The sequence below is a fragment of the Manihot esculenta genome, chromosome 3 (genome assembly GCF_001659605.2).
Source record: "Manihot esculenta cultivar AM560-2 chromosome 3, M.esculenta_v8, whole genome shotgun sequence".
Classification (NCBI taxonomy): domain Eukaryota; kingdom Viridiplantae; phylum Streptophyta; class Magnoliopsida; order Malpighiales; family Euphorbiaceae; genus Manihot; species Manihot esculenta.
The window spans coordinates 463,472-485,143 of record NC_035163.2 but is presented as its reverse complement, the minus strand read 5'-3'; the positions used below and the strand labels follow the sequence as shown (position 1 = coordinate 485,143).

Sequence of the window (21,672 nt, the reverse complement as noted above, 5' to 3'; positions counted from 1 at the left end):
TTCTGTAAAAATTGGTGAAAATTCGTTAGTTGCTATTTTAATTATAAAAACTATACATTAAAGTTTTTTTTAAAAATTTATTAATTAATCTGTTCATATAAAAAATATTTTAAATTTTAATTTAACATTTAATTATTAAAATTAATAAGATATTAAACAGTCAATTTTTAAAATTTTAATAATATTCAAAATTTAAAACTAAATTAATAAATTTATTCAAATCATGATTTATTTACCATAATGTTTGTTGGCTATGTATATACATTAAATACAATATCATTGGGCAGCTGATTATCTCCTTAATCAACTTTTTATTAGAATCCCATTTAAATTAAAAAAATTGACAGAATTAAGTTAGGAATTGAATTTTTTATTTTTTTAGTGTAATTTTTATTTTAAAAGAAAATTAATTATTTTAATTTGATTTTAATCATAATTAAACTGATTAATAATAATAATATATTATTTTTATAATATATAAATATTATATTATAATTAATATTAAAATATTTTAATTAAATTTTAAAATATTAAAAATAAAATATAAAAAATAAAAATTTTATTAAATAATTAAATCGATTAAATCTAACTTAATTATATCGATTTGATTTAAATTAATTTTTATTTTCAATAATAATTATTAGCTAGCCCGCTAATATTTATTTTAAATTAATAATTAAAGTAAAACACGGAATGTAATTAACCATTAAATTTTTTAAACTTTTTTATTAATTTTTGTAAGTAGATGATTCACTGTCAATATTATTAAAGAATTAATTAATCAATTAATTTATGGCTCTTAAATTAGAAAAAATTTCGATTTATAATCAAAATTAATTAAAATTCTTATTTATACTAAAGTTTTTATAGAAAATTATTAATATATAGTTTTGAAATTCAAAGTGTGACATATTATTTCTAAATTAATTTAATTTATACACCTAAGTATTTATTATATTATTTATTATTTTATATATCTCTAGTTAACTATTAATTAAATTTCTCAATAAATCTAATATTGAATAATCACTCGTTAATATTTATCTTGTGAATAATGCACCACATGCATATATTTTTTTTTTAAATAAAAAATTATGGAGGTATATGATTAGTGGGCAACACCACTCCGGGTATTATTGCTTGTCATGCTAATTCGGGATCTAAATGAAGTTGCATGTCACATCAATTGGAACATTAATGCTGATTTTGATTATTTCTAGGTAAATTGGAAGCTCAGGACAAACCACTGCTCAATCACGCAGAAAATCACTATTACCCTAAAATCGATTTAAGAACCGTTTCAAATCGATTTAATTTGTGTTGAAAATTAATTCGGTTAAATTTAAATTTTATAAATATTAAAATTTTAAATTTTAATTTATTTAATTCATTTAATTTTAATCAATAGAATTTTATCATTCAAAAAGAAAAACATAATGAATTAAACCAATCCATCAAATGATCCAATTGATTTAAAAATTAGAAACTATATGGAATATTTTCATAATCTAAAAGCTTCAATCGAACTTTGGCTATGGCGGCCACCCCTTAGCCTCCACAACGTAAAAAATAAACCGTTGATATAATGAATTTATTGAGATAAATTTTTAATTATTAAATGTCTATTTCATAACCAACAACAATTCATATTAAAATTTTAATTCAACAATTAAGGTCCGTTGTTTTATAAAAATATGTTTTTTTTAAGATTTAGAACACTTAACAATTTTAATGAAAAAATTAAATAATTTTAAGAAAAATAAAGTTTTATTTAAAAAAAAATTATTTTTTACACTTTAAAAGTTATATTAAAATTTCTATATATAATCTTATTAATATGTTTTATTTTTTAAATTAAAATTAAAAATTAAAAAATAAATTATTTTCTTGAAAAATATTTTTAAAATATAAAATTAATTTTTCAAATAATCATAGCCTAATTATATCTTATAATGTATGGGGAAGTAATCGTCTCTACCTTCCTGAAGAATTTATAAAATATAAAAGGGTAATTTACACTATAATTATTAAAGTTTAGTAAATTTTAACAAAAAGAATATTTTATTATCAGAATGAAATTTTAAAAACTAAATTATTTAATATTAAAATAAAATTATAAATTTTACTAAATCTGACTTTATTATAAATTACCTTATCATTAACAAATTTGATTTGAAGTTTTTCATCATTAAAAAATATTAAATTAAAATTAAAATTATTTTCTTAATAAAAAGTAATAATAGATTTTAAAGCATTAATAACAGGTAAATTACTATACTTAAATTTAACATAATAAACATGTTACTTGAGTTTTCAAAACTACAGAAACTATTTTATCTATATTTGAAAATAAATAACTAATTATTTATAAGAAAAAAATTATTCAGGGAAAATTATTTTATGCTCTGAGTATATATGTTGCATTATATAATTATATTGGAGACACGGGGGAGTCGAACCTTAGATCTTTTCAAGATTATAGGATGCACTTTCCATTGAGCTAAGTCTTGGAGTGCGGAAATTATTATTTATTATTATTATTTTTATAAATATAAAATGCAATTTTGTCGTTTGTTCAAAGCCAGCTGTTATTATTTGTGGCCCATCATTTTTACCACCGTAAATCCCTAGCCCATTTTTATACCTTTTGTCATCCAACGAAACCAGGACCAAGCCTATTATTCGATCTCCAAATTTTAAGTTTGATAAATTTATAGCTTGCATAATAATAAATTTAAAAAATTTCAAATTTTACTTTTTTTTTTTTTATTTTCAATTTTCATTTCAGAAGAAAAAAAAAGTAAATTTATAAATTTTTATTAAAATAAAATTTATTATATTAATAGGGAAAAATAATGGAAAACATTGAGATAGAAAGAGCTAGTGAAAATCAGACAGAAAGAACTAGAGTAGTACACAGAAAAGCAGAAACATAGGCCCACTTTCCGTTTCTTCTTCCTCCTATGTATGATGTCCAAAACACAGTAACCCTAATTTCACATCCACACACTTCACTCTCCTTTACGCTTCAAAAAATTCCCAAATCTGCCAAAACCCTAAATAATTCACATTACACAGCCCTCTCTCTCTATTTCTCTGTTCTTTAACTGCAAAAGCATTTTTTTTTTTTGTTACGTTATTTTTTTTCCGCAAAAAGCGTAAAGGGAAAAACTTGTTAATCAAACAGGGAATAATCATATTTATATATGTATGTATATATACGATCAAACGAGTAGATGCATGTAGGTGGAATAACGGGGGATCTGAATTGGTTCCTTCAATTTATATTGACGTTATTTATAATAGCTTTAGGATTCCTTTACTTGGTAAAGAATACCGCGACGAAGTATTTCGAGGTCGACGGCAATTTCGAAGGTGGGGGAGGTGGAGTTGGCACTTCTATTTCTAATCGGAATAGCGCGGCTCCGACCATTCATATGGAAATGGAGGACTCTTATTGTGCCAATTGCGGCAATCATGGAACCAAGAAGTGCTCACGTTGTAAATCCGTTAGATACTGGTACTTTTCTTTTCGAGTTTGTTAGTTGTGGTTGTAATTAATTATGTGAACAGTCTATTATTATGATGATGATGATTACGATGATCGTTATCTGCGGTTGCTTGAAATATTAGCTGATACTGTTGCAATCTTTGATGATAGTCATTTGTTGTCGCTGGCAAAACTTTAATATTGGTATGAACTATCAAGTTCTTTACAATGAAATATGGGATTTCTTGTTGGTTCAAGGAGGAGCACCATAGGAGTGTTGCAGTTATGTAAATGCTGTTTCTAATTGCTCGCCCTAGATAGAATTACTCAGGATAGCTGTGCTGTCAGTTAATTACCGAGACAACACCTAATGTAATTTGGCCAGCATCATGACTTTATCAAGAACGAGATTTTGTTAGGTTGGAACATATTTCTTTAATTAAATCTATAACCATATAATGTTAAATAATGCACTTTGATATATTGTGCAGTTAGTTTCTTATGCTTTTAGAAGATGATAAACTGTTTAGTGTTTACTTGTTTATGTTTATACTGTTTCCTCTCTGCTAAATTATATGTTTTCTCCTCCTGCTGCATTTTTAACTTCAAGTTTGTTACTTTATTTTCATAACTGCTAATGGTAGCAGGTGTTATCTCAAAGGGTTCTTTTGGTCAGTTTTCAAACTACATGTACCTTTTAATGTTTTTTCTTTGTTTTCATTTCCAGCTCAGCAAAATGCCAAGAAACTCACTGGAAATCTGAGCATAAGTCAAAATGCAAGGATTTTGTCAGGGTAAATTCAACACAAAATTCAAAATCCAGCTTTGGATTAAAAGCATCAGGTGTTGAAGGTAGAACTTATTCTGGCATTGCACTGGTTCCTGCCAGTGGGACTAGTAAGCTTACAAAGAAGCCAACAGAGGTATATTTTGCAATGTAAATCTTTTGGTCCTTTGTTTTCCAGGATGCCACTCTGACTGGTTAACTTATTCAGTTATTCTTGTTATGTAAGGAGAAATCATTAATTTACACTTGTAACTTCAGGTTCTTTTCCCTTATGATGACTTCATTAAACTTTACTACTGGGACAAGGCAGCATTCCCTCCTTGTGGGCTCTTAAATTGTGGAAACAGGTCAGATTTACCATATTAACAAGCAATTTATTTTCACCTTTAAACAGATCATGCATTTCCATGGCTCCAACTGCAGATATAAGCGCATATTACCAACTCAAATATGCCTTAGTGCCGATATAGTTAAACTTTTTCCTCCATTCCTTGTTTTTTGGGAACACATTTGATATAAAATGTTATTTGCTTATTTTGTTCAATTCTGAATTCTATGCACAGTTGCTTTGCCAATGTGGTTCTGCAATGCCTCACATTCACACGGCCGCTTCTTGGTTACTTGTTGGAGAAAGGTCACCAAAGAGAATGTAAGTTTCGGAGAGTGGATTTATTATGGTCCTCTCCTCCCCTCTTTCTAGGAGGAATTCATACAGTCCTTCACTCTCAAACTTCAAATTTGTTTTTCAGGTAGACGCAATGATTGGTGCTTTCTATGTGAATTTCAAGTACACGTTGAAAGAGTGAGCCAAAATCTGTGTTCTTTTTCTCCTATGAATATTCTGTCTCGATTGCCCAACATTGGCGGTAACCTTGGCTATGGAAGACAAGAGGATGCTCACGAGTTTATGAGGTTAGTATTACTTGCTTAGTTGCCTCGGATCCAGCTAACCTATTTATTTTGTATATTGAATGTTCCAATATTGTGTTTATTCTTTTGTCTTGCTTTAGGTTTGCCATTGATACGATGCAATCAGCATGCCTTGATGAATTTGGTGGGGAAAAAGCCGTCTCTCCTGACTCTCAAGAAACAACTTTTATTCAACATGTATTTGGTGGTCACCTACAATCTCAGGTGATGCTTCCTATTTTACTGAAACAAGATGATTTAGTTAGTGAAGGATTGTAAATTCTGATGGCATGCCATTTATTCAGAAATTTGTGCATTTTTCTGTGTCAGTTAAACTAAGATAGTTGATTTGCTTCTGAAATGAGCTTTTTCCTGAAAAATCTGATATGAGAGGGTGGATGAAATAACTGGTTATAATAGCTTTCTTTCTTTCCTTGCTTAATTTGTAGAATTCACATAAAGAAAAAACACTGAATGCTAGTTAGGATGGGATAACTCATGTCTTATTTCTCTTGTTTTTCCACCTTCTGCTTCTTGTGAAATGGAGAAATTAAAAGAGCTTTTGCAAGTAACTTCATGAAATCAGCGTTGGGGTTGGGGGAGGGGGAAAGGGGGGTCATTGGTCTGCCTGAACTTTCTCTTGCTTGTATTAATTGAAAAATCTTATAGTTGTGGGCTTTTCACTTGGAATTATGCCTAAGATTTTATCTGCAAGTGATTTCAGAATGTTGTTTCTGGTCATGTAATGATGATTTTGATTTACTTGTATTTTTTGCATTAAACTAGCCCAAGCTCTGTGTTTGGCAGTGGGCAAGCTTTATGGTCTCCATGTGCTTCTACCCAATGATATCAAAATCTCATTTCAATTATATGTTTTACCACTCCCCTTGTAGAAAACATTCCCAAAATGTAGTTAAAATTCGAAAAATGATAAAATTGGTAAAATTATAAAATCATTTTTTCCTCAGGGATTCAATAGAACTGATTAAATGGGCTCATTTAAAGACAATGGAAATGGACGTTACAGACAAATGAAAAAGCCCATGTAGACAGCATCAGCCAAGCCCAATTTTGGCACGACAAAGTGCATCTATTGTAAAGTAGGGTTTTAAATTGAAGAAAAACTATGCAGTAGCCTCCCTTCATTCTTTGCCTCATATCTATGACTCTATCACTTTCATTTGCAACTCAGCTATGGGAATATACCTTTAGTTTTTCAATTCTTACGCAGCTCCCTTAGCTCAACAAGCAATATAAAAAAGAAAATATTCTGCTTTTTTTCTCAATTAGATGACATGATCTTGGTAATACCAATGAAATATTGCTGGATTATATGTTATTCCTTTTCTAGAATGCTAACTGTGCATAACTATGTGTGTGTATATATATATGTCCCTTTGGAATGTTATTTAGCTTATAGCTAGTTCATAAAACCTTATGCTTTTCGGTTTGATTTAATGGACCCTCCATATATCGAGTTAAAAAAATGCATTTTCAATAACCTTGGTTATACCTTTTTATTTGAACTGATGCAATTTCTTGTTTCAGTAGTAGTTCTGACAGCCTTTATGTTTTCATTGAATAACTTTCTCAGGTGATGTGTACAAAATGTGAAAAGATTTCAAATCAATTTGAAAATATGATGGATTTAACTGTTGAAATACATGGTGATGCTGCATCCTTGGAGGATTGCCTTGATCAATTCACGGCCAAAGAGTGGCTTCATGGAGAAAATATGTACAAATGTGATGGGTGTGTTCCCTTGTCCTGTCCTATTTGTTTTTCAATGTTAGAGCATTTACTTTGAATATTCTTGTTTTTAGAGTTTGTTCATTGTATTTTGGGAGCATGTGCATTGCACTTTACGTATACCTTAAGTCTTCTGTGATCTCCTCATCATGTTTGCTTTTTAGCAATGCTGCTGTAGATGTGGCTTTTCATTAATTTCAAATGATAATCAGACTTGATTGGGGGCTGAGAGTTAAATTTATACTTTAGATTTGTGGGACAGCTATTTTTGGTAACTAGTGAGGCTGTTTCAGTCATCAGTGATTGGGCATGTTGATTTATAGAGATGTTGTATGTGGGCCTACCATTTAGCATTTGAAAGTTTGCATCTTATTTTGGGAAGTTTGCTTCGTATGTTAGTGGCTTGTAATTTTCCTCGCCTGGAATACTTATTTTGACATGTTAACTAATCATTAAATCTTTATATACCTAATTACCTATGTAACTTAATATTTCTTAGTTTTTCCTCTTAGGTGATTAACGATGGAATTTTCAGTATTTTATTTTAGGTTGAAGTCTTTTCTTAACTTTCCCTCATCTTCTATTTCTTTTTCTTCTGCTGCTACAGTATTTCAGTTACTGTTCACGACAGCAAAATTGCCACCAGTTTCTCCTATTTTCACAGCTTCAGTTAAAACTCCGAGCCCTAGTATCCTTCTTTAAATCTTGATCCTAAATCTCATTGATTGCTTGAGAGTTGCACACCATAAGAGCATTGGTAGGCTGCTTGCTTAACCTGTCGCACTGCATCTTCTCCCAAATATCCTTATTGGTCATTCCTTGCTGAGATGTTGACAAAACACTTAGGGTTGTTTGAGAAAGCATTTTAATTTAAAGTTTACGTAGAAATGATGGAGATGAGGAAATATTCAGCTATTTTCTCTGTTTCTATGTCTCCATTTCTTTTTTCTGTTGTTAGAGGCAATTAACTCTTGTTTGCAGGTGCAATGACTATGTCAAGGCATGGAAGCGTCTCACCATTCAACAGGCTCCAAATATTCTCACAATTGCCTTCAAAAGATTTCAGGTCTCAGCTGCACATGCTTGTGTAGATGTCTCAAAGTTTTTTGAAAACCCTTCTGAACCTCAATTGCTTTGTCGTGTCATGAGTTTTGCTAAACTTGCCTGTCTTCTAATGTTGTCTGTTTAACAAAAATTTTACAGAGTGGAAGGTTTGGAAAAATCAACAAAAGAGTAACTTTTCCTGAGACATTAGATTTGAGCCCGTACACGAGTAAAGGTGATGGGACAGATTTATACAAGCTTTACGCTGTTGTGGTCCACGTGGATATGCTGAATGCTTCATTTTTTGGTCATTATATATGCTATATTAAGGATCTCTGTGGAAACTGGTACAGAGTTGATGACTGTAAGGTAGAAACTCTCTCGTCCACCCATCTAACCCAATTCTCTTCATAAGTATATTCGCATATTTTCAATATATATCTACCCCAGCTGCCTTGTACATTTTTAGGTTTCCTTGTATTTCTGAACTTATAACATAAATTTGCCTGCTTGCTACTTTGCAGGTTGCATAAAATGTTCAGCTTTTTTTTTTTTTTTTTTATCATCATTGTTAATGGTGAAACTTAATTGCAGTGTGTCCTTGCAAACATGAAAATGTTTTGTATGGGATTCCATGCATATTTGGCCTCCTTCATTGTACCTATTCATCTGATGTGTTGGTTGGACACTAGTAGAATCTTTATGTGAAAGATGGATGCGTAGTTATCTCTGATTAATTTCAGTTAGGGTTCTAGTTCAACTTGTAGGTGGCTTGGATGAAATATGGGTCCCATGATTGAAGGAGATTGGATTGGCAACTTTAGCTTGTGTAGTAAAGACTAGTAGCTTTGGGATTTTGGGCTTCAGCATGAACATGCACATGCCTACATTTGTGCTGTTCATTGAATTTTCTGTATGATGTTTCATTTTCCTCTGACCCGTGGCATGGCATGACTTCTCTTTAGGTTCGAAGTGTTGAATTGGAAGAAGTTCTTTCTGAGGGGGCATATATGCTTTTATATAGCAGGTATCCAGTTAATGCCTTGCATCTGCTGGTTAGTTTTACATATATCTAAAATTTTTGACTGCCTACAATATGGTTGATATAATCATGCATTTGGCTTACTAGATACATGAATGTTCTCAACTATTCAAACTTATGGAAAAATTGGGCCAATAAAAATGTGTGGGAGAGTGATGTGTTATTACGCTTGGTTCAAGCAACTCTAAATTTCTAGAGTGCATGTTACTTCAGAGCCTATAGTCATTGGATACAGAGGGGGTTAAGTGGCCGGCCTTGGTGGCATTAATTTTGAGATCTCCTGTTTCCTTCAATCCTCCAGGCCCTTGGCATTTTTGCATGTGCATAGACACAGACACTTACGAAAGAGATACTGAATTGTTTATGTTCTATTTGATCATTGTTTGTTTAACATAGTCCTGTTCAAATGCATGGAAATATTTAATTGAAATCTCTTCTCATGGCACTCTTATTATTTTATGTCTGGTGTTGGGCAGGGTTTCCGTCAGACCATCATGTCTTAAAACCGTGGGAGGTTTAAAAGAGCAGGATCCGGCTAGAAAAGTTGAAATAGGCAGCTGCACAAATGAGAAAATTGAATGCACAAAGGAAAAGGATTGCTTCTCAGTTCTGGAGTCTCCCGAGTCTCTAGTATCTGAAAGGAATTCAGAATTTGTAAATGAACATGATTTTGCATCAAACTCAGCTGTTTCGATGGATATTTCCTCTTGTGGAAATAAGTCGTGTTCTAGAGTTGACTCTGAAGATATGGATATCAAGTCGTTGCTTTCATCTGGTACAGTGGTCTTAAACTGTGACAGGGATGCAACAGTTGCATTTAACTCTGAAGCTGCAGGTGCAGATTCCGATCATATGAATGCAATTGATTGTTATTCAAATACATCTGTTCTGGTGGAGATTTCTGAGGGTGATAAGGATTCATCTTCTTCAACCAACTCCAAAGCCGTGGTGTTAGAAGATTCTGTCAATACAGGTCAAGTTAGCTCTGAATCAAGTTCTGGTATTATTAAGGATTCCAAAGTTAACGGCGATGTATATTCCTTTTCGGGCCTGGCAACAACTAAAACGTCAACAGAGACAAGGTACCAGAAATAACAGATGGTTATTGATGACTATGGATCATTTTCCCACTAATTATTCGTTCATAGAATGTTTTTCTTTTTGTTTTTAATCCCGTCATCAAAGGAGGAGCTGGTTAGGGAATTTTCGTCTGGGGTTCCATTATTTTCTGAAATCTTGGATGTCACTTGTAACAATTCTAGATGAAGTCAAATGAAACTATGAGTAAGACTTGAAATTATTTTTGAAGAAAATCTGATATTATTGAAAGAAATAGATTGCTTTGTCTTCAAGCTGCCCCCTTGAGAGCTTCCTACATCTTCCAAAACAAGAAGAAAAATGTTCTCGTCTTATATTGGCATGTTAACAAAATAAAACCAAGCATTATTCTTGATCTTGATCATGAACAGTTTCCCATGTTTCATTACTGATAACATGGTTGATTGAATTGAAAAGTTGTGTTCTGATTACCCTGATTCTCTTTCTTATTCATTTTGTATTGTCTGTCATCCGCACAATTTAAGAATCATTGCTATGATGTCCTTGCTTCCCTATAGATTGATTGATGACGGTATTATAGTTATCTAGATTTGTTCAGATTACTGAGAGATTTAGAACTGAAGTAGAAGTAAAGCAGAGTGGAGAAAGGCTTGCTAGTTGCTCCTAATGGAGTAGGGTGTGGAGGCAAATTGTATAAATTTGAGAATGCATTGGAAAACTCTTTTAATGTATTCAGTAACTAGATTTTTTAAAATGCTTCTGTTAAATACTGTTGTAGATTTAACCTCAAAGCAAAAGAGGTAATTTAATATTAATGTAGATAAAACAGCTGAAGTTACCATAAATTCCCAACATAGGCTTCTCCCCACCTTGGCAGATGCAGATCGGCCACCTCATTTTTGCTCCTAGGATTTATTACATAACATCAATGACTGTAATGGAAAAAACAGGAACAACATGGATAATTATTCTCCCCTACTTAAATTCCGCAAGTCAAATGTACTGAGAAGTGTTTGTCTTTCTTTTGGAAGCAAGCATAATGAACAAAGTGAGACAGTACACAATTTCACCAATCGTTAGTGTTCTCTACCTCCATCTTTCTGTATAACTAGAACTGTTTTCACTTTCTTCAGGACCTCACCAAACATTTGTTCTTTGTTCATATTTTTGTCTTTGCAAAAAGAGGTGCTTTGGCTCACTTGCTGATTCCTAGATATAGTGTATGAGCTATTATTTGGCATGCTTTTAACATGTCCTTTAGTGTCCCTCATGATATGACATGACCAAGTGGTTATTAGGCACGGTCCAGCTGAGTTCTACTGCCTTTATTAGAACCATGTTTCTCTACAGAAAACAGAGGATTCCCAAAATTTTGTGAAACTTGAAAGTTCCAATTCAACCTTCAAAACTTGAAAAGACTATAGTCTTTTCCCCCTTAGCGAGCACAAAAAGGAAAGAATCTCCATATCGTTAAAGTTTATTCACAATGCAAAAGGTAGTCTAACTAGGCTGGTTAGATGATATTCACGATTCAAATCGGTTCAAGTTCAAAACATTTATGGTTTGAAGTAGTCTCGATTTGATTTCGATCCGCAGTTTGAAATTTTTGTAACTTAATACGTGATGTTAGAGATTTATAATCAATGTTTTTAAATCCAGCCCGTAATTGATTGGTGAAAGCAAAAAGTTACCGGCTTAAGGTTTACCATAGTTCAATCGAGTAGTCTATAGAGTCTGGATGTAGTAATACTATTTCTTTTCTCTTAAAGAAAGAAAAGCAGATACACACAGAAGTCAGTACTCAGTACTTGTAATTAGCATACACAATAACCAGAGTTATGAGAACTGAAAAAATGCCTACTCCGGATGCTGTATGATAGGTTTAACATCTTCACAATTCTCAAAACTGATCCTTTGAGCACTGTCCTTGTAGGATATTTTGTTCCCTGCTGTTCGCTGCTCTACACCTTTCAAATCAACAAGGATATAGTTATTTACTGCAAGATTTAATCTTTTAATGAAATAAAGAAGTAGAGCTAATAATCATAAATAATATAAAGTGGATTTCATTGTTTAGTTCAAAAAAGGACATACAAGAAATTTATTTTTATCTGTTTTTTTAATCGAGTTCATGTAATATGATTGAAGTACATAAAAAGGTTTATTAAACATAAGCAAGACATAACTAAAATTATCTATAGCTATATGCCTCTTCTCTTGCTGCAATTTTCATTCTACTTGCTGAGTTTAGAACTCGGGGAAGACTTTGCTACAAAAACCATGTAGTCTAAATTTGTAAGGGGACTTAAGAATGTATTGGCTAATGCATCATATTTATCTGATAACTAGAAATTTGAGAATGCTTTTCTTTTCAACTCAAGATTATCAATATAGATTTACGACAAAAGTGAAAAAAAAAGGTGAAGCCAGATGTAAAGAATTAAAACTTACCATAAAATTTCATAGCAGGCTTATTCCCTCCCTCCACAAGTTCCAACATGAAGATGTTTCTCTCTCTTAGGCCATTTGCTTTTGCAAACTCGCTCCAGCCACATCCTATATACACTTTGCCATCCTTACCTGTCTCTAATGATACTACCCATGAATTTCCTCTTTCATTCGTAAGGATCATCTCAGAACATTTGCCTATCAGATCATTCCTCCTTGCAAAATCACTTGGAATTTGCTGCGTTCAAAGGCGCTTTATACAAGCAATAATTTATGATTATCGGCGAAAAAGCGAAGAACTGGCTTAGTAATTATTACTTACTAGGTAAGAGTTTTGAATGTGATATGCCTTCACAGTGACATAAAAATAAGGATGCCTGATTGACGAAGAACTTGCTTCTCCATCTTGATGAATCATCTCACTGTCGGTCTTAGTGTTCACTTTCATCACTGCATAACATCATTGGCTAGAAAAACATCAAGTCTCTGATCGATAAGAAAAAGTTTTAAGTCCTCAGCAAGACAAATGTGCTGCTGAGAAGTGCTAGTTCTCCTAGAATGAAACATATGATTAACAAAGGGAGAGCCAATTCCATATCTTCATCAATCATAATGTGTCAAAAGCACATTAATTAACATCACTAGATATGACTTACTGCTCATTTTGAATACAGGCATCTCGCCCTTATCGACGAGCTCCAAAATGAAAGAATCTCCTGGATGAAGGTCATTTGCAACACGGAAAGCATTCCAATCATGGATGTAAGCTCGACCATCTGACGTTTTATGCCATAACTTTGCTGGCCAAGACCTTCCCTTTGCATCCACAAGAATCATCTTACAACGTCTATTATTCAGATTGTTTAGCCTTGCAAATGTTGTGGGAATATACTGTTTGAAATTTAAAAAAAAAAAGAGGGGATGACAAATTTTTAAGCCATGCGCATTTTCACAAGTATAGGTACCAAGTTCCTACCAGTATTGATCGGCAGGCACCATAAGATGTCACTTTTGCCACAAAGTAAGGTTGTTCAAGAACAGAAGAACTAGCTTTCACTTCATAGTTAGTCGCACATTGCTGCTTCTTTTTGGGCTTCCCTGAATCATAGAAACACATTTACGAAATAACATTTCACTAACCTAGATGTTGAATCTATCAACATTTGCATAGGTTAAGCATTCTATCTACCAAGACTTGGATGGTCTTTGATTTGTTCTGATTCAAAACACGAAGCATTGTTTAGGCTATGTTTTTTAATGTTCTGTTTCTTGGCATTTGAAGTATGCAATTGATCTTGAAATGGGAGAAAACATTGTTGAAAATATGAGTAAAGCCTGGACTAATGGCTAAATGAGTGAACCATTGAGCCCTATGTTTGGCATACACAAAACTGGCGATTGACTTGAACTGCAGAAGGTGATAGAGAGCAATAAACTCACTGGGCCTGCATTCTTTTTCCACTTCTTCTGCAGTTTTCTGCAATTGGAGTCCATATGTGAGTAATAATTCATGATTATTATTAAAAAGTTATGTTTCGGGTTAGTATTCACCACCTCAGAGTTTCCAGGGCAAGATACCTTCTTAGAAACACTAATATGGTGATGTCGGATCGATAAGGATCCAGCGTGTACTTCTTGATAAGTTGGCTCCATTTTAGCCTCAGTATTTGCTTGCAGCAGCCCTTCATAGAATCCTTTATCAGAAAAACATGCAAGGACTAATCATTAAGATCAAGAAAAATAATTATCCTCACCAAGACAGTCAATCGTGCAAGTCAATTTAGTAAATGAAGAGTTTCTATTTTCCCAAAAATGAAGCATAGCCAACAAACAGGGACAGTATCCGCAATTCCATATCTTCATCAAACATAATTTTTCATGAGTATGCGTGAGCAGTGATGTCTGCGACTTTTGCTTCATAGATGGCTAGAACATTTTCTTTTTGTTATTGATGATACCACTCTGTTCATTCTTCCTCATTTCCTGACCAAACTTCCATACCATATTGATCTTTTAGGCAATAGGCACTGATAAAAATGAGACTGTTGCTAACTTGCTATTGATGCTTCTAAGTTGTAATCTCTACTTTAGTGATTGCCAAAGTCATCATACAAAAAGAAAAGAGCAATTTTTTCATTAACAAAATACAACTTGATGAGGACAACTTACTATGAAATTTAAATGTAGGTATCTTCTGCTTCTCAATGTGTTTGAAAATGAATGAATCTCCTGCCTTAAGATTATTTGCATCACGGAAGGAAGTCCAACCGCGTCCGATATAAACTTGACCATCTGATTTTTTGTTCCATGACACTGCTGGCCAAGACCTTCCCTTTTCATTCATAAGAATCATCTTGCAATTGCTGTTGCAAAGGCCATGTGTCCTTGCAAATTTAATTGGAATATGCTGCTCGGAAGTATAAAATTTAGAGACTAAAGAAAAAAAAAAAAAGAATTTAACCCATGCATATTTTCTCAGAAAAGGTATCGAGTACCAACCAATTTACATCGCTTGGCGCTGTAAGATGTCAGTTTTACCACAAAGTAATGTTGTTCATGAACAGAAGTAGCAGCTTTTCCTTGTAAGGTAGTCCTGTTTTGCTCCTTCTTGTTATACTTCTCTGAATCATTGAAACAAACACATTAGGAAACATCATTCTATTATATCAAAGTCATTGATGGAAGAAAACATGTTGAATCTATCACCACAATTGTTCCATCCAAATAAAGCATTTGGTCTTTATTTTCCTCAAAGAATTAGGTAAATAGGAGAAGTCATATTGCTAAAGAATTTAAACTTTTAACAATTTTAGGAATTAGGACTTACTTTGAACATGAACTACTCAACCTTTTTCACTATCCATATAACCCTGGTTTTCTACATGCACCTATTGAAATAAATATATATATATAAAAGATTTCAGATCACTAGATTTATTATAGGTAAAATCACCATAACTCATTGACTAGTTCATCATTTTTGAAATGCATTTAATTAGTCCATCGTTGAGTTTAGCCAATAAGTGTATTAGAAAAATCTAAAATAGATTCAATACGGAGGAATTAAGTAGTACACATTTTTACAAAAATCATCCACGGCCCGAATCACTAATTAATAAATTTTTAAAATTTTTCAAAACCGAAAACTACCTAATGTGTTAGTGGTATAGTAAAGAGTCTCTCTTTGCTTCAGTGTTTATTGCCAAGGAGTATTAGTCTATAGAGCTTCAAATATAACAAATTAATTATTTAATATACTTATAAAAGAGGGATTTGTTTACTGTTTAGATATAGGAAAATGTGTATAGAAAATGAGAAATGGTTGGGGAGATCATGTTCTAGGGAAACTTCTATGTATAAAAATAAAATGAAGAATCATATTTTCTAAGAAGACTCTTGAATTTTTTTTTTTTGTTTGGGGTAATGGACCCACAGATACCACCTTTAAGTATGAAACTTATATTGAAGAAAAAGAAAAATGTGCAGAGTAGGAAGATATAACCTAACAGGGAACACAGAAAATGAGCAATGAACTTACCAGGACTAGATTTTTGAGCAAGTTGTTCTTCTTGAAATTCTATTTCCTCCTCTTTTATATCAAATTCTTTTGCAGGAAAGGAAGGATATTCTCTCAAACAGGCACTTGATTCAAACACCATCACATCAAAAACCATTTCCCCTTCATGTCTAAACACCAAGAAATCACCAACATGCAAGTCATGATCTTCAACAAAATCTTTCCAACCATCTTCAAAACTTCTACTGTTTATCTTCACAGGCCAAATCTTCCCAGTGCGTCCTCTCAATATAGCTCTCTCACACTTTTGTCCCTTCAAGTACTTGAAAAATGAAACAGGGATTGACTGCAAAACATGGATTTCGAACAAAATTAGTGTGTGTGTGAAAGATTGAGAGAGAGAAAGAGAAAGAGAGAGTGTCTTACAAATTGCTGATGCTTAAAACCTGGAAGAACTGGCTGCAAGAAATGTGGCTTACTGGAAAGAATTTTTTCTGTTGCCATACTAGAAGAAAAGGAGCTAACTGGTATTTTGATCTTTCTTTGATCTGAGCTTCATAATTTGATCTTTCTTTACTTTGCACATCACATTTAACTCCAGAACTCAGACCTCAGTGTTTGCTTTGTTTTTTTCTCCTGGCTATGTTGCTGTTTTAGCTTTCCTCTGCTTTGTCAGTGAGAAATATGATTTACTAACTACAAAAATGGAAAGCTGTGCAATTGTTTTGACTCGTGAATGGCATTGGCACAGAGAAACACAGTGGAATTGGCTTTTTGCAGGTGTTTTTTCTCTCCATCTCCATGTACGAAAACCCATCAGAAGAAGAGAACTTTGTTTGGTGGGTCCAATTAGAATCTGAAAATTGGGCTTTTTGTGAGCTTGTCAAGAATTTGCATGAAGAGGCCCAGTCTCTGCCCAACTCCCAACAGTTACAAGCTTTACCGCCAAGTTGTATAATCGAGATTTACCAGCAATGAAGAGTGATTTAGACCCATTAAATCTCAAGCTTAACCCATGATGGTGATGGGTTCATTCATGGCACCGCCGGTAATCATGTGATTAAAGAGGTGGAGGCCCCATGTGGTCTGTTTAACAACAAAATTTGAACCCAAACATGGGTTGTTTCTTTGCCCAACGGAAAGTTAAAAAGTCTCAATCTGCGGGCTGAGCCTGAGCAACAAAACGAAAGCACCTATGGCTCATGCAACGACTTCCAGGCTCTTGCCAGCTATTTGTCCACGCTTCCCTCATCTTTTTTTATTGTTTAGTATCAATTTTCGTTATCATATTCTTGTCCAATTTCTGCAGTCACACGCTCTTCGCGCGACACGCATTAGCTCTTGCAACACGTCCTCCAAATCTAATATCTCCATTGCTTGATCCAAGAAACCCTCTTTTGAGGGGAAGAAAAGGGAAACCTTTACTTCTCAATGTAATAGTAATTGTCAATCGGTGTTTTAGGTACTTTCTTTGAATTGTTTTTGATGATGGGTTGATTCCATTTAAGGGTGTTTGTTCATTTGAGTTCAGTGTTCAATCTTGATTCTGGTGGTTCATTGGTTTTGCAGGTGTTTTTACTGTGTACTTCTCTGGAAACTTTTTGGAATTTCCTTTGATTATGTGACTGGATCGATTGGCTGCTAGAGTGAGATTGTTTTATTGGGAGACGGATAGTGTTGAGTTGAGTTGAGTTCTTTATCGAAATTGGCATCTGTTATCGGCTATGGAGAATCGCAGCGAGACAGAAACTAGTCCTTTTTTGAGGTTCTTTTCGTTTTCCATTGATGTTTTGCTGTTTCAGTTTCTTTGTTTGATTTGAAGCTGTTGTAATTTGATGACATTTTGGGAATGTAGTTTGTTTTCGGCCTTGTCATATGGGATTGCTTCGATGGCTATGGTCTTCATCAACAAGGGAATTCTTATGCAGTATTCTCACTCAATGACCCTTCTCACTCTGCAGGTATTAATTTTCATATTTGGAGCCTCTAGTTTGTTCTGATATGTTTCCTTTTGGTGTGTAATATATTGTTAATGGTTATGTGTTCTATGTTTGGTGGTTTTAGCAATTGGCGACTGCTTTGCTCATACACTTAGGCCAGCAAATGGGATACACAAAAGCCAGGGGAGTAGACATGCAAACATCAAAGAGGCTTCTCCCAATCTCTCTATTTTACAATGCTAATGTGGCATTTGCTTTGGCAAGCTTGAAAGGAGTTAATATTCCTATGTATATTGCAATAAAGAGACTTACTCCACTTGCTGTACTCATTGCTGGCTTCTCTTCAGGAAAAGGAAAACCTACAGCGCAGGTTTGGTACCATTTTTTGAATTAATTCATAATTACACTATTGCAGTCTGTTTATACTTTAGAATTCTGTTCTGCTGCTGTTATATCATATGCTTTTAATGCTCTTGAATTTGATTTCAAAATGAGATTTTAATAATTAATGCATATTGATTTATTTAGTTTATCAGTCTTTAAAAAAAAAATAGTTGATCAGTAATTCAGTTGGTTCATTCATATGCTTTTTTATGATTCACATTCAGTTTGGACATCTAGTGCGTTTGATAAATATTTCACCACCACTCATTCTTATTCTCTATAATATTGGTACTAACCTCCTGGGCCCAAAACTACACCACTGATAATAAGTGTGAAAGGATTGAATGAACAGAATGTTGTTGGTAAAATGCAAATTTGATATTTTATCATGCTTGATCTTATAACCATTTCATTAAATCCTTGAAGAAGCATTTTCTTCAATAGTGATCTCGAATATATAGTATTCCTTTAAACTATGATATGTTTCTGTCCTATTTCAGGTGACACTTTCTGTACTATTGACTGCTGCTGGGGTTCTTGTAGCGGCGCTTGGAGACTTTTCCTTTGATCTATTTGGCTACAGCATGGCTCTTACTTCTGTTTTTTTCCAGGTTGATCTAGAAATCCTTCATTATTCATGGTTTAATTAGCGTCCAATTGTTTTCTGCTCTTATTAATAGTAGTGCTGCTTTCAAAATGTAGACGATGTACCTTGTCCTTGTTGAGAAGTCTGGTGCAGAGGATGGGCTTTCTTCAGTTGAGATAATGTTCTACAACAGCTTCTTGTCTCTTCCATTTTTGATGTTTCTGATCATAGTTACAGGAGAATTTCCAAACTCTTTGTCGTTGCTTTTTGCTAAAGTTAGAATCTCAAAGCCTTCTCCTTTAGATTTGAATCTTTTTTATTGCATTAGTAATCACTGTAGTTCTGCTTACATTATGAAGTCCACGCTTGAATAGACTGCTCAAAACATTCCTGACCACTTGTGTAGTCAACAACCTTTAAAATCCTGGTGAAATTTTTTTATTGATAATCTAAACCTTTGCTATGAGGTATAATTCAAAATCTGGTGGGAACTTGACATTAAAAAGTTGCAATAGGAGATTTTGGATTCTTGGGAAGTCTTTATATTCCTTATTGACATCCACCTTATTGTAGGTCAGCCATATAATCTTGTTAATCAACATGAATCCTTTGATTCAGATTTTTAATATGCTGATTGATAGCTGGTTCTATTAACTTGTATCCCGTATAGAAGGTACTTTGTAATTGTCTGGTCAAATTAGATTGTTGCTGATGATATTTACATTAGTCGTTTAATTCATTTGATTTTTTTGGTATGTGGGTTGATGCAATAAGGATGGTGTACTACTTGGAGATTTTCTAATAGTGTGATAATGTAGTGTAGTAAGACTGGCAAAGTGCTGATGGGATGCTTCATTTTTGTGGTTTGGCTGTAATATCTAACGCACACAAAAGTTATTAAACTTAAAACAATTCAAATGCAGAAGAAACTTAACAGAATAAATGGAAATGTGATGGTATCAGTTTTATCATGAGCTACCTTTAGAAGGCGGAAGAAGCTGTAGCTCTTTATCATAGCTTCATGGCGTTGATCTCTTGTATTTTCATAAAACTGAGGTTTATGCATATCTGTCCTCTGGTTGAATTGCAAAGTTTATTTGTATGGTACTTGGCATTCTCGAGTATTTGCATAGCCTGCTTTTACTTTGATAAACTGAATTTTGGAGTTCCATTCTCTCTTTTCAGGTTTTAGTATTTTTATTTGTGCAATAATATATATGGAATTGAATTCTAACTTGCAAACTGTTCGAAATTACAGAGTAATTCTTTATCATTTTTGTTGATGCTTATTCTTTCATTGGTGATGGGAATAGTTCTCAACTATACCATGTTCTTGTGTACTATAGTCAATTCTGCTCTAACGACAACTATAGTGGGAGTCCTCAAGGGTGTCGGGTCCACGGTATGTATGGAGTTTCCTTAAAGATTCTACTGCTGCATAAAGATTAATTAGTAATGCATAAAGATTAGAAGTTTTTTTTTTGTTGTTGTTGCTTCTCAGACCCTTGGTTTTGTGTTACTGGGTGGCGTGCAAGTACATGCTCTGAATGTGACTGGATTGATCATCAACACAGCTGGTGGTATATGGTATTCATTCGCCAAATATCAGCAAAAGAAGAGGAAGCCACCGAGATTAACCTCAGACGTGGAGGCTCATCGTAAATGAACTCGTGCTGGAAGATTGCTAGCTGTGATGAATTTCTCTACACGTCTTCTGTTATATTTATACCATTTACTATGAGATGATAGTGGCAACCAAATGGAAAGAGGGGTGGTTGAATTCTGAATGAAGCTATAGTGAAATGATTCTGTTCTTTTATTCTCATAACAGCTTTTTAGTTTGAGTTGAACACATTTGAACGGTACTTCACATTTCACAAACTCTTTAGCTTAATGTATGAAATATTAATTCGAGATTTAACCCAGTGATACTGAAGTCATCTTCAGTGCACTCGCTATGACGTTGCCGGTTCTGAGTCATAGTTAAGAGTTAGGCGACTATGGTCATCAAGAAACAAAGGTCAATCCTTGACATTCACCTATTAACTCGGCCTGGGCAAAAATTTCCCAATTTAGCAGTCGGTTTTTGCGTTGGGTCTTTGTTGAAGAGCTGAAAGAGAAAGGTCTGGTGGGTAGATCTGAGATTTTTTTTTCACAGGTATTGATACAAATGGCTGGATAACAAGCGAGTAGAAACAGGAAAATGAAAAACGGAAAGGCGGGTGTAGGTGTGGGGCATAATGGGGATGGACAGTTGAAGGATAGGTTACCATTTTTGCTTAAATGCTGGCTTTGTAGTTATGGTGATAACGAAAGCTGGCCATGGCTTCTACTCTTCTATGTGATCTTTCATGAATCATGTTTTTGGAAGTTGCATGTGGACCTTTCTCTTTTATGTTTGAACTTTTTTCAAACTTTGCCTTCTTCCTCCCTTTCATTTTTTAACGTTTGAAATTTGAAAAATATTTTTTTATATATAAATTATTTCTGTGATAAAAATGGAATTGAAACATTTAAATCACTTCATTTATTTCTCCATGCTATCTTTCAATTTCAGTTGCAATTATTTTTTTTTTTAAATTTCAATTTGAATCAAATCGAATAATATTATTTTTTAATTCAGATTTAATAGAGATGTAATTTGATTTTAAATAAATTAATTTTTATTTTAAATTAACCTGAGTCAATGTGTAATAATAAATAGATGAAAAAAAATA

At 33.3% G+C, this 21,672-nt stretch overlaps 3 protein-coding genes across 7 annotated transcripts; 2 read left to right on the top strand and 1 right to left on the bottom strand.

Annotated features, from left to right (window-relative positions):
* The first annotated feature begins 2,879 nt into the window (after positions 1 to 2,879).
* LOC110611907 (ubiquitin carboxyl-terminal hydrolase 18) lies at positions 2,880 to 10,371 on the top strand. Its single transcript, XM_021752466.2, has 11 exons — positions 2,880 to 3,520; positions 4,218 to 4,413; positions 4,536 to 4,624; positions 4,841 to 4,926; positions 5,027 to 5,189; positions 5,288 to 5,411; positions 6,781 to 6,938; positions 7,917 to 8,001; positions 8,139 to 8,348; positions 8,945 to 9,006; positions 9,498 to 10,371. The coding sequence occupies exons 1-11, from the start codon at positions 3,237 to 3,239 to the stop codon at positions 10,114 to 10,116; spliced, it is 2,076 nt and encodes a 691-aa protein (XP_021608158.1). The 5' UTR covers positions 2,880 to 3,236; the 3' UTR covers positions 10,117 to 10,371.
* A 1,452-nt stretch (positions 10,372 to 11,823) lies between these two features.
* LOC110611484 (B3 domain-containing protein REM14) lies at positions 11,824 to 16,825 on the bottom strand. Of its 5 annotated transcripts, none has more exons than XM_021751863.2 (11): positions 16,472 to 16,824; positions 16,067 to 16,391; positions 15,028 to 15,149; positions 14,698 to 14,935; positions 14,083 to 14,210; positions 13,969 to 14,005; positions 13,505 to 13,626; positions 13,185 to 13,419; positions 12,851 to 12,978; positions 12,532 to 12,766; positions 11,824 to 12,047 (listed from the first exon to the last, which is right to left on the bottom strand). In XM_021751863.2, the coding sequence occupies exons 1-11, from the start codon at positions 16,547 to 16,549 to the stop codon at positions 11,938 to 11,940; spliced, it is 1,758 nt and encodes a 585-aa protein (XP_021607555.1). In that variant the 5' UTR covers positions 16,550 to 16,824; the 3' UTR covers positions 11,824 to 11,937. The 5 variants fall into 5 exon arrangements, with proteins under 5 accessions (XP_021607555.1, XP_021607554.1, XP_043810447.1 ...); XM_021751862.2 differs by having other exon boundaries at positions 14,083 to 14,222; positions 16,472 to 16,823; XM_043954512.1 differs by having other exon boundaries at positions 14,107 to 14,210; positions 16,472 to 16,823.
* A 26-nt stretch (positions 16,826 to 16,851) lies between these two features.
* On the top strand, positions 16,852 to 20,876 carry LOC110611485 (UDP-galactose/UDP-glucose transporter 7). The gene is made up of 8 exons (XM_021751866.2): positions 16,852 to 17,507; positions 17,615 to 17,810; positions 17,901 to 18,006; positions 18,110 to 18,355; positions 18,870 to 18,980; positions 19,072 to 19,230; positions 20,214 to 20,357; positions 20,457 to 20,876. The coding sequence occupies exons 2-8, from the start codon at positions 17,770 to 17,772 to the stop codon at positions 20,619 to 20,621; spliced, it is 972 nt and encodes a 323-aa protein (XP_021607558.1). The 5' UTR covers positions 16,852 to 17,507; positions 17,615 to 17,769; the 3' UTR covers positions 20,622 to 20,876.
* Positions 20,877 to 21,672: the final 796 nt, after the last annotated feature.

Bases quoted from the DNA above. Each gene is read 5' to 3' on its own strand.
- LOC110611907 (XM_021752466.2), top strand. From the start codon at position 3,237: ATGCATGTAGGTGGAATAACGGGGGATCTGAATTGGTTCCTTCAATTT. The intron at 3,521-4,217 runs GTACTTTTCTTT...TTTCATTTCCAG, and splicing joins TGTAAATCCGTTAGATACTG to CTCAGCAAAATGCCAAGAAA. The intron at 8,349-8,944 runs GTAGAAACTCTC...ACTTCTCTTTAG, and splicing joins ACAGAGTTGATGACTGTAAG to GTTCGAAGTGTTGAATTGGA.
- LOC110611484 (XM_021751862.2), bottom strand. From the start codon at position 16,549: ATGGCAACAGAAAAAATTCTTTCCAGTAAGCCACATTTCTTGCAGCCA. The intron at 14,936-15,027 runs GTTGGTACTCGA...ACTTCCGAGCAG, and splicing joins GCGCCAAGCGATGTAAATTG to CATATTCCAATTAAATTTGC. The intron at 13,420-13,504 runs GTAGGAACTTGG...AATTTCAAACAG, and splicing joins GTGCCTGCCGATCAATACTG to TATATTCCCACAACATTTGC.
- LOC110611485 (XM_021751866.2), top strand. From the start codon at position 17,770: ATGGAGAATCGCAGCGAGACAGAAACTAGTCCTTTTTTGAG. The intron at 17,811-17,900 runs GTTCTTTTCGTT...TTGGGAATGTAG, and splicing joins GAAACTAGTCCTTTTTTGAG to TTTGTTTTCGGCCTTGTCAT. The intron at 19,231-20,213 runs GTTAGAATCTCA...TCGAAATTACAG, and splicing joins TGTCGTTGCTTTTTGCTAAA to AGTAATTCTTTATCATTTTT.